Genomic DNA, 12,786 nt, shown 5'->3' with positions numbered 1-12,786 from the left:
AGTATGGAATATGTAATCACAAACTAACCCCTCCCTCTTTTACAAAACTGTAGTGTGGATTTTAGCTACAGAGGTAACAGCTCTGATGCTCATAAAATTCTGAGCATCAGAGCTGCTATCACCACGGCTGGTGCTAAAAAACGCTTCACAGTTTTGTAAAAGGGGGGATAAAATAAAAATACATAGACAAAGGTTAAATTGAACCAGCAAGAAGTTGGACTCTGCATACAATGCTTCACAGAAACAGTGACACATGTCTCCTAAAGCAATAAATAAATAGAAATTTTTTTCTACCTTTGTCTTCTGTGGTTTCTGCTTTCCTCATCTTCTTGTAACTCTCTTCCTTCCATCCACTGTCTGCCGTCTCTCTTCCCCTATATGGCATCTTCTCTCCTTCTATGCCCCTTCCAGAAACTGTATGCCTCCCCCTTCCATCTCTCCTTTCACCCCCATTGGTCTGGCATCTCTCTCCTCGCCTTCCCTCTCCCACACCTCTCCTCTGCAATCCCTTTCCCTTTTTTCCCTCATTTCCCTTTTCAATTTATTTTCTGCATCTGTCTAGATTATGTTCTTACTACCCTCTCATCAATGTCCTTTTTTACTGTCTACCTAAAGCTTGCCACCTCTTTGCCTCACCCCTCCAGTGTTTCCCTAACTCAATCCTTTTCTCCCCATCATGTGTCCTCCTTTTATTTATCCTCTCCTTCCATCATGTACCCTCTTTCTCCAACCCTTCCATCTAGTACCTTCTCCTCTCTCTGTCCACTTATCATCCAGCATCTGCTCCCCTCTTTCTCTCCTCCCATTTCCTTCTGGCATTTGCTCCCTTATCTCTCCCATCTGCACTTCCATCCAGCATAGGCTCCCCACTACCATCCAATGTCTGCCTTTTCTCCCTCCATCCACCCCTCTTCAATCAGCATCTTCCCCCTTTCTTTCCCTCCAATATCCTTCCCCCTTATGTCTCTCCCCTTTCTCTGTAGATCAATTCCATCAGCACCACCCTTCCATAACACCCTGCCCCCTTTCTTTCCCTCCACCACTCTTCCATTCCAGCAGTCCTGCTCCTTTCTCTCCCTTCATGCAGCAAGGTCCCGCGATGATTGTAGCTGCCTGCTGCCAATCCACCCCACTCTGATGTACTTGCTCTAGTGTGGACTCAGCAGCCGCATGCTGGAAGGGCCCGCGATGACTCGTCTGCTGGCTCTGCTCTGGAAGAAGTAAGTTACGTTGGAGGGGTGGATCCGGCAGACGCAGGGAATTGCGGCAAAGTCCCTTACTTCTTCCAGAGCAGAGCCAGCAGACGAGTCATCGCGGGACCTTCCTGCACCTTAGCCCGGATGCTGACTCTGCTGAAGAGAAAGTAAGTCAGTGGTAACGTGACCATTTATTTTTTCATCAAAAGGGGACATCTATTAATTTACTGTGTATCCTTTCTTTCTTTCTGCACTCAGGCCCAACAATTGTCCCTTTCTATTCCCTCCCTTCTTCCTTCCCATGTCCTTAGTGCCCCCAGTGCCTCCTTCCCGTGTCCATAGTGCCCCCTAGTGCCTCCTTCCCATGTCCTTTGTGCCCCCAGTGCCTCCTTCTTATGTCCCCCCACTGCCTTCCAGATTTTGCCCACCCCCAAAGCCAGTCAGCTCTGCCACCTCTCCATTTTTTTCTCTCTGTCACCACCGCATCCCCTATGGCTCTGGCATCTCTCTCTTCTCCTTTCTTTCCTTTGCACCCCATAGTCTGGTATCTCCCCTTCCCTGATTCTCTGGCATCTCTCTCCTTTCCTTTTCTTCCATCTTTCGCTCCCCCTCCATGCTCTCACATCTTCCCCTTCCTTTTCCCTTAGTCTGGCATACCTTCCTCCTACCCTCCAAGCCCTGGCATCTCCTTTCATTCCCTCCCTCATCTTCCTTCTCCCTCCAGCTGGGTACCGCAACACTCTTCCCTGCAGCTCTGGACTTCCCCACAATTGCCATGCTTCGGTTCCTCTTCTTCCTTCCTTCCTCCCCCCCCCGCAGGACCCTGTGGCACCATCAACTCTTACTCCCTCTAACGTCGGCCCTGCAGCTCCGGACTTCCCCGCACCTTCTCCCCCCCCCCTTCGGATCCCTATTATTTTAAATGTTTTAGTCGCGGAGCTGTATCCATCAGTGGAGACGTTTAATCTCGGCCTGCCCCGGAACTCTTACTGCAGCAGCCTAGGCAGGAACAGGAAGTCACTGTTGCAGTAAGAGTTCCGGGGCAGGCCGAGGTTAGACGTCTCCACTGATGGATACAGCACCGCCGCTATAACATTTAAAATAATAGCGATCCAAAGGGGGGACAGGTGTGGGGAAGTCCGGAGCTGCAGGGCCGGCGTTACACCAATGAGACCAAGGGGAGGACCGCCCCCCCACTTAATATGCCACTGATTGCGGGGATCATGAAAGGAGTCGCCGCTGCTGCATCTTAGGCGAGCAGGGCAGACTGCCACCGCCGCCGCTTCCTCTCACTTCCGCTCGAGTGAGCGACACCAGAAGAAGCATGAGCGACGCCACTGAAAATAGTGAGCGATCGCTCATGCGCTCACCTTAGAGGGAACACTGGCAGGACCCGGCAGTGAGGAAAGCCCGAAGCAAGTTGTAAGCTGACCTGTTTCCTATAGCGAACCCATGCTCCGGGGCATGTGCATGCCGACTTCCCTTCTCTTCCCCCCTCGGGACGTGAATTCCGGTTTCGGAGAGAAGCGGCATTCACATGTTAGAGCCCCGGAGCATGGGTTCAAGTCGCTTGCTGGCGTTAAAAACTAAAAAAAAAAAAGTCAGGCTCCTGCGATTCAAGCTGTGCCGAGTCAGCCCGGTAAATCTCCAAACCGGTGAGAAGGTTTTTTGTTTTTTTTTATGTTGAGCAGAAGGCAGCAGCAGGATTGCCATCGAGATTACAGCCAGGCGCTCATCTAAATTAGCTGGGCGGAGCGCCCGGCTGAAAGGCCCTGGGGAGAACACTGATCAAGTGTATCTGCATGTGTTCCAGGCTGGGCTGAAGTTGGCATGAGAGGGCTTAAGGTCTGTGATGACTGCATTTGCAGTAACCCTGAAAGCTCTTGTTTGAACATAGCCCAGATCTCTTCCTGGAGACTCAGTGCCAGTACTGAAAGAGACAGTGGCATAGAAGCAGTCTGCTGTATTAGTTGGTGTGGCTTGGGAGACCTCGATGTCGAGGTACACCATCTGCGGAGACATCATAGAAACATGAACTTAGAAACATGATGGCAGATAAAGGCCAAATGGCCCATCTAGCCTGCCCATCCACAGTAATCATTACCTCTTCCTCTCTTTTAAGAGATCCCATGTGCCTATCCCAGGCCCTCTTGAATTCAGACACAGTCTCTGTTTCCACCACCTCTTCTGGGAGACTATTCCACGCATCTACTACCCTTTCTGTAAAAAAGTATTTCCTCAAATTACTCTGGAGCTTTACCATGCATTGATACAGTCAATGCTTGGGAGGACACAGCGGCATGCTTAGAAGGGAAAAAAATTTATGCTTCTTAGCTTTCTTACATACTATGTCCCTTGACACTGGAGGCATTGATGGAGTCTCAATGCTGCATGGAGCCAATGCTTGATGTTCACGTTGCAGCTGGGGTCGATGTCTATGTCAAGATGGCTGGAAGCTGAGTGTCAGGTTCCAGATCCCTAGCCATACTAGATGTTGATTTCAACGTGGTACCAAAAAGATTTTCAAATTGTAGTTTGGGCAGACTGGATGGACCTTTCAGGTCTTTATCTGCCATCATCATTTCATTTCATTTACTATGTAGTTTGCGGACTTTAAGTGACCTCTTTTGCATATGGAAGCAAAGGACACATTTAATATCCCAATGTTGAGGACCTAGGCATTGGCGCACCAGTTATGTGGATAAGTGTCTGAAATGTTCCCATTACATTGAGAACATTTTTATATCCGCTTAGTACTGATTTTGACTTGGAGGGGAAAACAGCCAAAGTTAAGTCAAAGGGCTCACTAGTCCAGGAAGCTCGAGTAGAATGAAGCCCAAAATCGACTGATGATTCTGGGCAGAAAAAGGTTAAAAATGGCCCAAAGGCCAAAAAAGGAAAAGTTCACAAAATGAACCAAAGAAAAACATTAAAACAGAATGATGATAAAAGCTACAAAAAATAATAATGGGAAGGCACCAGAACCTTGAAAAGTTTGATACACTGAGAACACTGAAGACAATTTCTCAGCTCAATTGCAGGTCCCATGAGCCGACATTGGGCCAGAAGACACCGATATACACACGGTAAGGGCTCTGCCTTAAAAAATTTTATGTGATAGTGTACTTAGTAGTGTCCTTACTTGGTTCCATGTATGACATCAACCACATGTGAGAATATAATGCCCGCTTGTCCTACGAGAAAGTGTCACTGTTACACAGATCCTGCCCTATTTTCAACACTGTAGGAAGTCCAGGCAGTGGACCTCTTTGGCTGGTGAGCAGTGGTGTAGCTGGGACTGAATAGGTCCTGGGCAGAAAAATTGAGATAGGCTCCATATAACACCATCATTCCCAAGATAGTGGACAAAGATGTACATTTCCTAAAATTGACACAGTACAATTAATAAATCAGAAAAAAAAAAAACTTTTCCCCTTTCTTGTCTGAGCATTAATTTGGTCCTGGTGTCTCTCATACTTTTCTGTTTTGTCTTAACTCTCTCCAGTATCTCCTCTCCTTTTGATGTTTCTCTATGCCCAGCATTCATCTTTTGTGTGTGTCCCTATCTGTCCTGTCCAGCATTTGCTCTCTGTGTCCTTATCCTCCTCCATGTTCAGCATCTCTCCTGTGTCCCTTTTCCTCCGTTCAGATCCAGTTTTGCCTCTGTGTCCCCTGTCCTTAGTCCTTCCAGGGCCACCATCTCTTTTGTGTGTCTGACCCTGTTCACTTCACAGCCACTATCTGTGTCCCTTGTCCATCCCCATGTTCAGCTTCTCTCTTCCCTTCCTCCTGCACCCCATCCCTAACCCTCTTTCTCCCTCAGTCCATCATCTGTTCATCCTCTAGTCCAGTGAGTCTCTGTGCTCAAAATGTGAAAGCATTTTCAAGCAGATCAAAAATCCAAGTAAAGACTATAAATGTAATTCTAGGAACTAAGTGCCAAATTCAGAAAATATATTGGTAAAATGAAATAAAAACCCATGTGTTACCTATTGCCTTGAGAAGTTCTTCCCGCACAGCAGAAGTAAATGTTCTAATCAGACACAGTGTGGTCATAATAGTAAAGAGCAAATTGTATGATAATACAATATAAAAATTCCCCAGCCAATTGAATCTTCCAAAATCCCCCAATAGATCAAATCTTGTAACCCCTGAAAGTAAACAAAATAAAAACAATAAAAGTTTCAAAATATGATTAAGTAGAAATGTGCATACAAATAAACATTAATTAGATAAGTTGATAAATGTTCACACTCACAAAAAGCATGCATTTTACTGGATTGTCAAAAGTACACATGCACTTCCACTTTGAAAATTACTCAAAAGAAAATTGTGATGTCAGTAGTCAAAGACTTATGCATCTTTTAAACATATAAAAAATCATTGTTAGGTTCACAAAGGCATCAGATGGATAATATACTGTATATACTCTAATATAAACTGATCTGAATATAAACAGCTGGTAATCTTCTAAAAAGGTTGAAAAAAGATTAACTATATTACGTGGGACAAAGGAAGGAAGGAGGGAGGGAAAAGGAATGCATTGGAACATGGGAGGAGCATGAACTTGGGACAAAGGCTGGAAGGAAGGAGGAACGAACTCAGGACACAGAAGAGAAGGAGCACGTTTGGACCCAGAAGGAATAATAATAATAATCTATTTCTTATATACCACCAAAGCCATAGAAGTTTGAGGCGGTTTACAGTGAAGAAGAGCTGGACAATCAGTGAATGTGTACAATCAGAGAAAAGGTACAATCAGCAAGTACAATCAGTAAGTGGAACAATCAGCAGAATAGATACAATTAATAGAGGTAAGAAGGGGGGCTGGAGCAGTGTAAGGGGTGGGGGCATGAACTTGGGACACAGAAGAAAGAGATGGAGAAAGGGGGCATGAACTTGGGACATATGAAGAAGAAAAGGGGATGCTGAAGTGGGGGAAGGAATAGAAAGGAAGAATTATTGGGCATTCCTTCTGAGTCCAAACGTGCTCCCTCTCTTCTGTGTCCTGAGTTCATTCCTCCTTCCTTCCTGGTCCAGTGGATGAGAAAGGGAGAAATGTTTGATGTGGCAGTAGAAGGGGTGGGAAAGATGCACCCTGGATCACTCCCTCCCCCCTCTCTCTCTCTTTCCCCACTCCCTTTACAGTAAGGGTGGGAATAAGAGAAAGAAAGATATAAACAGTGAGAGAGAGGGAGGCAAGTTGCACATGGGGGCGGAGAAGAGAGGAAGAAATGCTGTGAAGTGGGGAGGGGAAAAAGAGGTAAAATGATTCAGGATAGACAGGAGTGAGGATGCTGTACAATTGGAGGGAGGGAAGAGAGAAATGGTGGACCATAGTAGGAGGAACCAATGAACAGCAACCTCTTGAAGTCGAAGAAGAATTTGCAGAAGACGAAGAAAGCAGAAAAAGAGAAACTGGAACCAACTTGATGGAAAAATAAATCTCCACACAACAAAGGTAAAAAAGGGAATTTATTGACTGAAATATGTTAGTTTTTGAAAATGTATATAGCAGATGTCTTTGTATTACATTCAGCAAAAAAGAAAATAATTTCTGATTTTATTTCTCCAGTGTTAAGTACTTGCTGACCCTTGCTGTGGCTGGTGGGGATCCCCAAGCACTGCCAGCTGAGGACACTTCCAAAGACAATCGGAACTTCCCTCCACCAAGTGTAGCAGTCATTGCAGCATCCCTGAGCCACTGAGGTGCCAGCATCTGAGACTCAGGAATGCTGCTACTGCCTGCCAAACTTGGCAAAAGGGACCCCTGGCCACTTTCAGAAGAAGTCCTCAGCTGACATAGCTTGAGGGTTCTCATTAGCCGAAGTATTTATGTGTTGGTAATAAGATTATATTGTGTGTAAACTTTTAAGTTTCAAGCTGGCAGACAGCAAACCTGGCTAGGCAACTTCACTGACAAAGCCAGGCTGACCTATGGCGCCTTTCGGAAAGAAATCAAGACCGCTCTGTTCAATAGATTTATTTCCTAGCCAAACAACGCACCCCCTTTATTTAAAGCTTTTCTCTTCATGCTGATATTATGCTTCTTCTCTAACGGTATTCTGTTCTTCACTCGACTGTTCAGTGTCTTCCTCACCATTTGTATTCTGTAAATTGCTAACCATCCAGCCCTTTCGATGTAACATGTTAAGATTATACTGTAACCTATTTGTACCCTGTAATCACTCAGTGTCATCCTACCTATTCTTACCCTGTAATTCGCTGATTGTACAGCCCTCTTCACTGTAAACCGCTTAGAAGTCGCAAGATTAAAGCGGTATAGAAAAAAGTTATTATTATGGGGGTGGGGTCTGGAGCAGAGCTTGATTGGGGGCACTCCTTTGATATTTCTTAGACTTAGGTGGTACTTGGCTTGAAGAAGTTGAGAAACACTGTTCTAGGCAATAATGCAAAGTGACTGTGTAAACAAATGGCCATATTGCAGCTCTACAAATCTATTCTATGAAGGCTGGCCTGATCTGTACCCTGAAAATGGGAATGTTGGTTTGAATCCTGCACTGCTCCTTGTGACCCTGGACAAGTCACTTAATCCCCATTGCCCCAGGTACGTTAGATAAAGAGTGGGAGCCCACTGGGACAGTTAGGGGAAAATGCTTGAGTACCTGAATAATTTGTAATCCGCATAGAATTGTAGGATATGTGGAATATAAATTATAAAATAAATAAATAAAGACAGATCAAGATAATGTATCATTTGCTATGAGTTTCTTGTTGGACAGACTGGATGGACCATGCAGGTTTTTATCTGCTTTATTCACTATGATACTATGACCCACCAATGCTTTGATATTATGACCCTCTATGGTTAGGCCTGCCTTAGCATAAGTGAAGAAAATGCAGTCTACTGGCCATCTGGAAAGTATGCATTTGTTGATGGTAGCCCCCCAAAACTGGGTGGACATTTGGACAGAGATTTCTTTGGAAGAATTGCTACCTGAGAACTGTTACTTGTTTCTAATTGCTCCTCTGTACTTGCCCGCGGGAGAACTTTGGAGGGAAGCTCTTGCTGCACTGCTGGCCTGGATGATCTTAGCCACGCCCCTGAGTGATGTCACTCGGGGGAGGGAGGTGAAAAAGGCCAAGCCAGTGGGGCATTCCTTTGGGAGGACTTTGGGGGACTATGGTGAGAAAATGTATTGCTTGATGACTGTTTTTCTTTTTGTTTCTTTTTTTCACTTGGAGCAATAAGACCTTGAAACCTGTAGGTAGAGGAGGAACTAAGATCGCGGACGTCTAGCGGATGTGGTCCGATTGCTGAAATTTTTTCTTTTAAAATTTTTACCTTGCGATGCTGCTCTGAGACGCTGTTTGTGTTTTTTCTTGAAGCATGCCCCACACTAAAAGAAAAGGAGTAGTGAAAGAGTTGCAATCTTTGCCTCTCACCTCCTCACCACTACAGCCGACACTGCAGCACTTTTTTGAATTGTGGACAACAGCCGACCCTCAGTCATCCCAACGACGGCAGACTTCTGTGCAGACTCGGAGTGAGGGAGCACCCGAGTCTTTGGAGTTCCAGACATCACTGTCACCGCCGATGATCTCTGCACCGCTCTCTGTCCAGCAAGCGGACAGAGTAGTGATTCCTTCTCTGGAGAGGAGGTGGACAGATGCTGGAGAAGGTAACGGGTGAAACTACACTCCAGGCTGGAGTGCAGGGATGGAAGAACGGTGAGGGTGAGGGTTTGGGAGCCTCAGCTAAACACCCTGTGGTAACTCTGGAAACTATTGGAAGTCATAAGGAGAATAGATGAAAAGGTGGATAAAACTTCTGATATGCAGGTACTGGTTAATAAAGTTGACTCTTTTTTTTACATGTTGAAAAGGTGAAACAGGAATGTTTTGATAAAATTGAATCTGAGACTATCTCTTTGAAAACTCTTATTGCTACAATTATTAGAGAACAATCTTTAACCTCAAGCAAGATTGAGATGATTGAAAATCATAATCGTTGTCTGAATTTGAAAGCATTGAACTTTCCAAAAATTTCTACTATGCTGCCAATTGAGCTCTTTAAAAAATTTCTTATAGAAAATTTGAAGTTTCTGGCTGACCAGATATCATCAATAAATAAATTGTTCTATTTGCCTGCCTCAAGGAAAAACTTTGAGACAAAAGAATTACCTGCAATTGGATTACCTGTGTCTGATAGTTTACCTGTTGACACTGATTTACAGAACTTAATGGAAGTTTTGGAAAGTTCGTATTCTGATATTAAAGAGAGAGCTACACTGATTGTTAGTTTTATATTTGAGCAAGATCTTAATTCTATAATGAGATTATTTTTCAAAAGCTGTTTCACAATTTTGTGGCCAAAAAATTTGGTTATATTATGATGTAACAAAATTAACCCAAGAAAGGCGCAAGTTATTTCTTACAATGAGAGATGAGACAAAGAAATTGGGTTCTACCTTTATGTTAACCTACCCCTGCAAGTGTATTATTAAATATATGGGTTTGAAATATATATTTTATGCGCCTGATCAGATAAGATCCTTTTTGGACCTCAAGGGATTTATCAGAGATGGAGCGTCCGGTTCAAATAATTTGTAACTGGGAGGTTTGACGTATTAAATCCTTTTCCTATATAGTTTCCTGTAATCTAGTTATCTCACGGTAATTTTGATTCCTCCTTTCCTTCTGTTTGTGGTCTAAGGAAGAGCTATTTCCTTATGATTGTTATTACTTCTTATTTCCTTATGATTGTTATTCCTTATGATTGTTATTATTTATTTTCATGTTGGATTATGGCTCTGTATTTCCTTATAACTGGATAAGACTTCTCAATATACAAATAAGCAAAATATATATCTGGCTTATAAAGTAAGTAAAGTGTTCACATACACTCACAATTGTGAAATTTGACCAAGAGCATTAGCTCCTATAGCCAAACTCATTGCCCCATCACTGTGTATGACTTATTTTGAAAAAGAGCTTGAAATGAACATGCTGTTCAAATGCTCAACTAATTTTCAATGGCAAAAGAGAGAAAGAAGTTCCCACTTAGCTTTCAACTGTATCTAAACTAAACTAAACTAAACCTTAGGTTTATATACCGCATCATCTCCATAATCGTAGAGCTCGGCACAGTTTACAAGAGTTGAGAGAGAAAGGAACTCCAATGAGGTTAAAGGGTATAGTGAGAAGGATATTTGGGGGGTTTAGGATGCCAAAGATGGGGTAGGTATTACATTTTTGAAAAAAGCCAGGTTTTCAGATGTTCAGCAGGTCCCGACATGGACCATGTTTTTAAATTCTTTCTCAAGGGACCCAGAGGGTGATGTAAACTGCTCAAAATGCCAAGGAAATAAGAGTGGTGTGATACGGGCAAAACACCTTATAATCATATACATAACGTAACTTTACTTCACTGCTTCAATCATATGAAGGCTGTGCCATTGAAAATTAGTTGAGCATTTGAATAGCATGTTCATTTCAAGCTCTTTTTCAAAATAAGTCATACACAGTGATGGGGCGGTGGGTTTGGCTATAGGAGCTAATGCTCTTGGTCAAATTTCACAATTCTGAGTGTATGTGAACACTTTACTTACTTTATAAGCCAGATATATATTTTGCTTATATGTATACTGAGAAGTCTTATCCAGTTATACAGTATTACTTTGACTTCTTTGCCCTTTAAGCTACAACAACACACACCCTCTACTATATCCAGTGTGACTTAGTCTGTATTTCCTTAAACAAGTTGTTATACTTGTGAAAAAAGTTATAATTAATAAAAAAAATTTTTTTTTTTTAAAATGGGTGGACTTTCTACAGGCTTTAGACTACTACAGATAGAGGGCAAAGGCTCTCTTGTAATCCAAAATATGCCATGTGCTTGAGCCATAATGGAAGTGTCTCTCAAACTGTTTGTCATGGCATACTGGTATGCCCCAAATTATTCCGGGTATGCCACAAGAGATTCCAGAGTAGATGACATGTACATTATGTATGCAAGAGTCTGTCACTATTATGAGCGTCTGTGTGCATAAGGATACAACCGCCCAGACAAGCATCATTCTTTGATGTGACTGGTCCTTGAAAACTAACTGCAAGTAATTTTATTTTTATGCAGTTGTTATCCTAACTTGAACAACAAAGCAATCAAGGCTTTGTTACTGTTTGGATCTTCTTATCTTTGCAAATTTGGATTTTTCAGCTCTGACAAAATTAAATTTTTAAAAAAAGAGAACAACTGCAGATGGTGGACGATGAAAAGCGTGTTTGCTTGTCGCCTATCGATCCGTGTTTTGAGTTAATTTGCATTCAAAAACAAGCACATCCATCACATTGATTAGCAATTCTATTCTATCTACTTTAGTTTCACCTTTTTACAATTACCCATACATAGCTTAAAGAAGTTCAAATTAATAACTTTCAAATTTAATTTTTTGTTGGTTTTACAGTTTTATAATTTCAATTATAATGTGCCTCGAAAAACATTTGCTCCATTTAGTGTGCCGGAGCTAAATAAGTTTGAGAGAGACTGCATTATGGACAAGCAGACTATTAACCAGTCAAAATGGAATTCCACCACTACTTTGGGAAGGAACTTCATAAGGATGCACAGAACTCTGTTGTTGAAAAACCTAGTGTAAAATGGATCAATTATTAAAGCTTAGAGCTCACTTACTTTGCAAACTGAAATTACAGTCTCCAAAAACAAGACCTTCCAAATCAGATACTTCAACTAACATGTGTCAAAAGGCTCAAATGGAGTTTTCATCAGTAGGGTAACAACAACATTGGGATGTTAACAATGCTCCCTTATTATACATACATTATTGTAAACCACTTTAATATTTTTGGGAGGAGAGTGGTATATAAAATTAAATTTAAAAACATTTCTGTTTCATGGGACAATTGAGAACCAACAGAAAAAGGAACCAGATTTTTATCAACCAATATTGGGACAATTAGAAATCATGGTTCCTTGATTTTGTTTGAGCTTCAGAAGTGTTCTTACTATTAGATGAATCATAGAAAGAAGAAAAAGGTTGGCAGAGAAGGCCCATATAGTCAATCCAGTCTGCCTATCCATGCCATCTACTAATCTCTACCAACCTTTTCTTTCACTTAAAAGACTAGTGCTGCCTAATTCAGGAAAAAATTTCTCAATTCGATTCAGCCTATTGAATCGATTTTTCAATTCGATTTGCTTTTCCTGTCCAACTGGGTGTTTTTTTCAAACATCCTGGCAGGTTTATTTTGTAGCCTCTTCACCCACCCCAGCCTCTTTGCCCTCTCCTACCCAAGCTGGTGCTGTGGTGTAAACAAAATAAACAAACAATGTGTCTATTTTGTAGAGGGTGGTTGATGCCTGGAATGTGCTCCCGAGGGACGTTGTGGAGAGGAAAATAGTAACAGAGTTCAAAAAAGCGTGGGATGAACACAGAGGATATCTAATCAGAAAATAATGGTATATATTGAAGAACTAAGGCCAATACTGGGCAGACTTGCATGTTCTATGTCCCAGATATGGCCATTTGGTTGAGGATGGTCTGGGAAGGGCTTCGACGGCTGGGATGGTTTAGATAGGCTGGAGTGAGCTTTGACAGAGACTTCAATA

General features: G+C 42.5%; 1 protein-coding gene across 4 annotated transcripts in view; it reads right to left on the bottom strand.

The window, feature by feature from the left end:
* The window catches only part of LMBR1 (limb development membrane protein 1), a 219,069-nt gene that overhangs the window by 22,552 nt on the left and 183,731 nt on the right, over window positions 1-12,786 (bottom strand). For 3 of the 4 annotated variants that reach the window (XM_033931609.1, XM_033931611.1, XM_033931612.1), the window contains one exon: window positions 5,186-5,347. The exons of the other annotated variant lie outside the window; for it this stretch is intronic. In XM_033931609.1, the coding sequence (XP_033787500.1) occupies window positions 5,186-5,347 (162 nt within the window). The remainder of the gene's footprint in view (window positions 1-5,185; window positions 5,348-12,786) is intronic. 4 annotated transcript variants of the gene reach the window in all.

Source organism: Geotrypetes seraphini, chromosome 2 (genome assembly GCF_902459505.1).
Source record: "Geotrypetes seraphini chromosome 2, aGeoSer1.1, whole genome shotgun sequence".
In the NCBI taxonomy this organism is placed as follows: Eukaryota; Metazoa; Chordata; class Amphibia; order Gymnophiona; family Dermophiidae; genus Geotrypetes; species Geotrypetes seraphini.
This window is presented reverse-complemented; position numbering and strand designations above follow the sequence as displayed.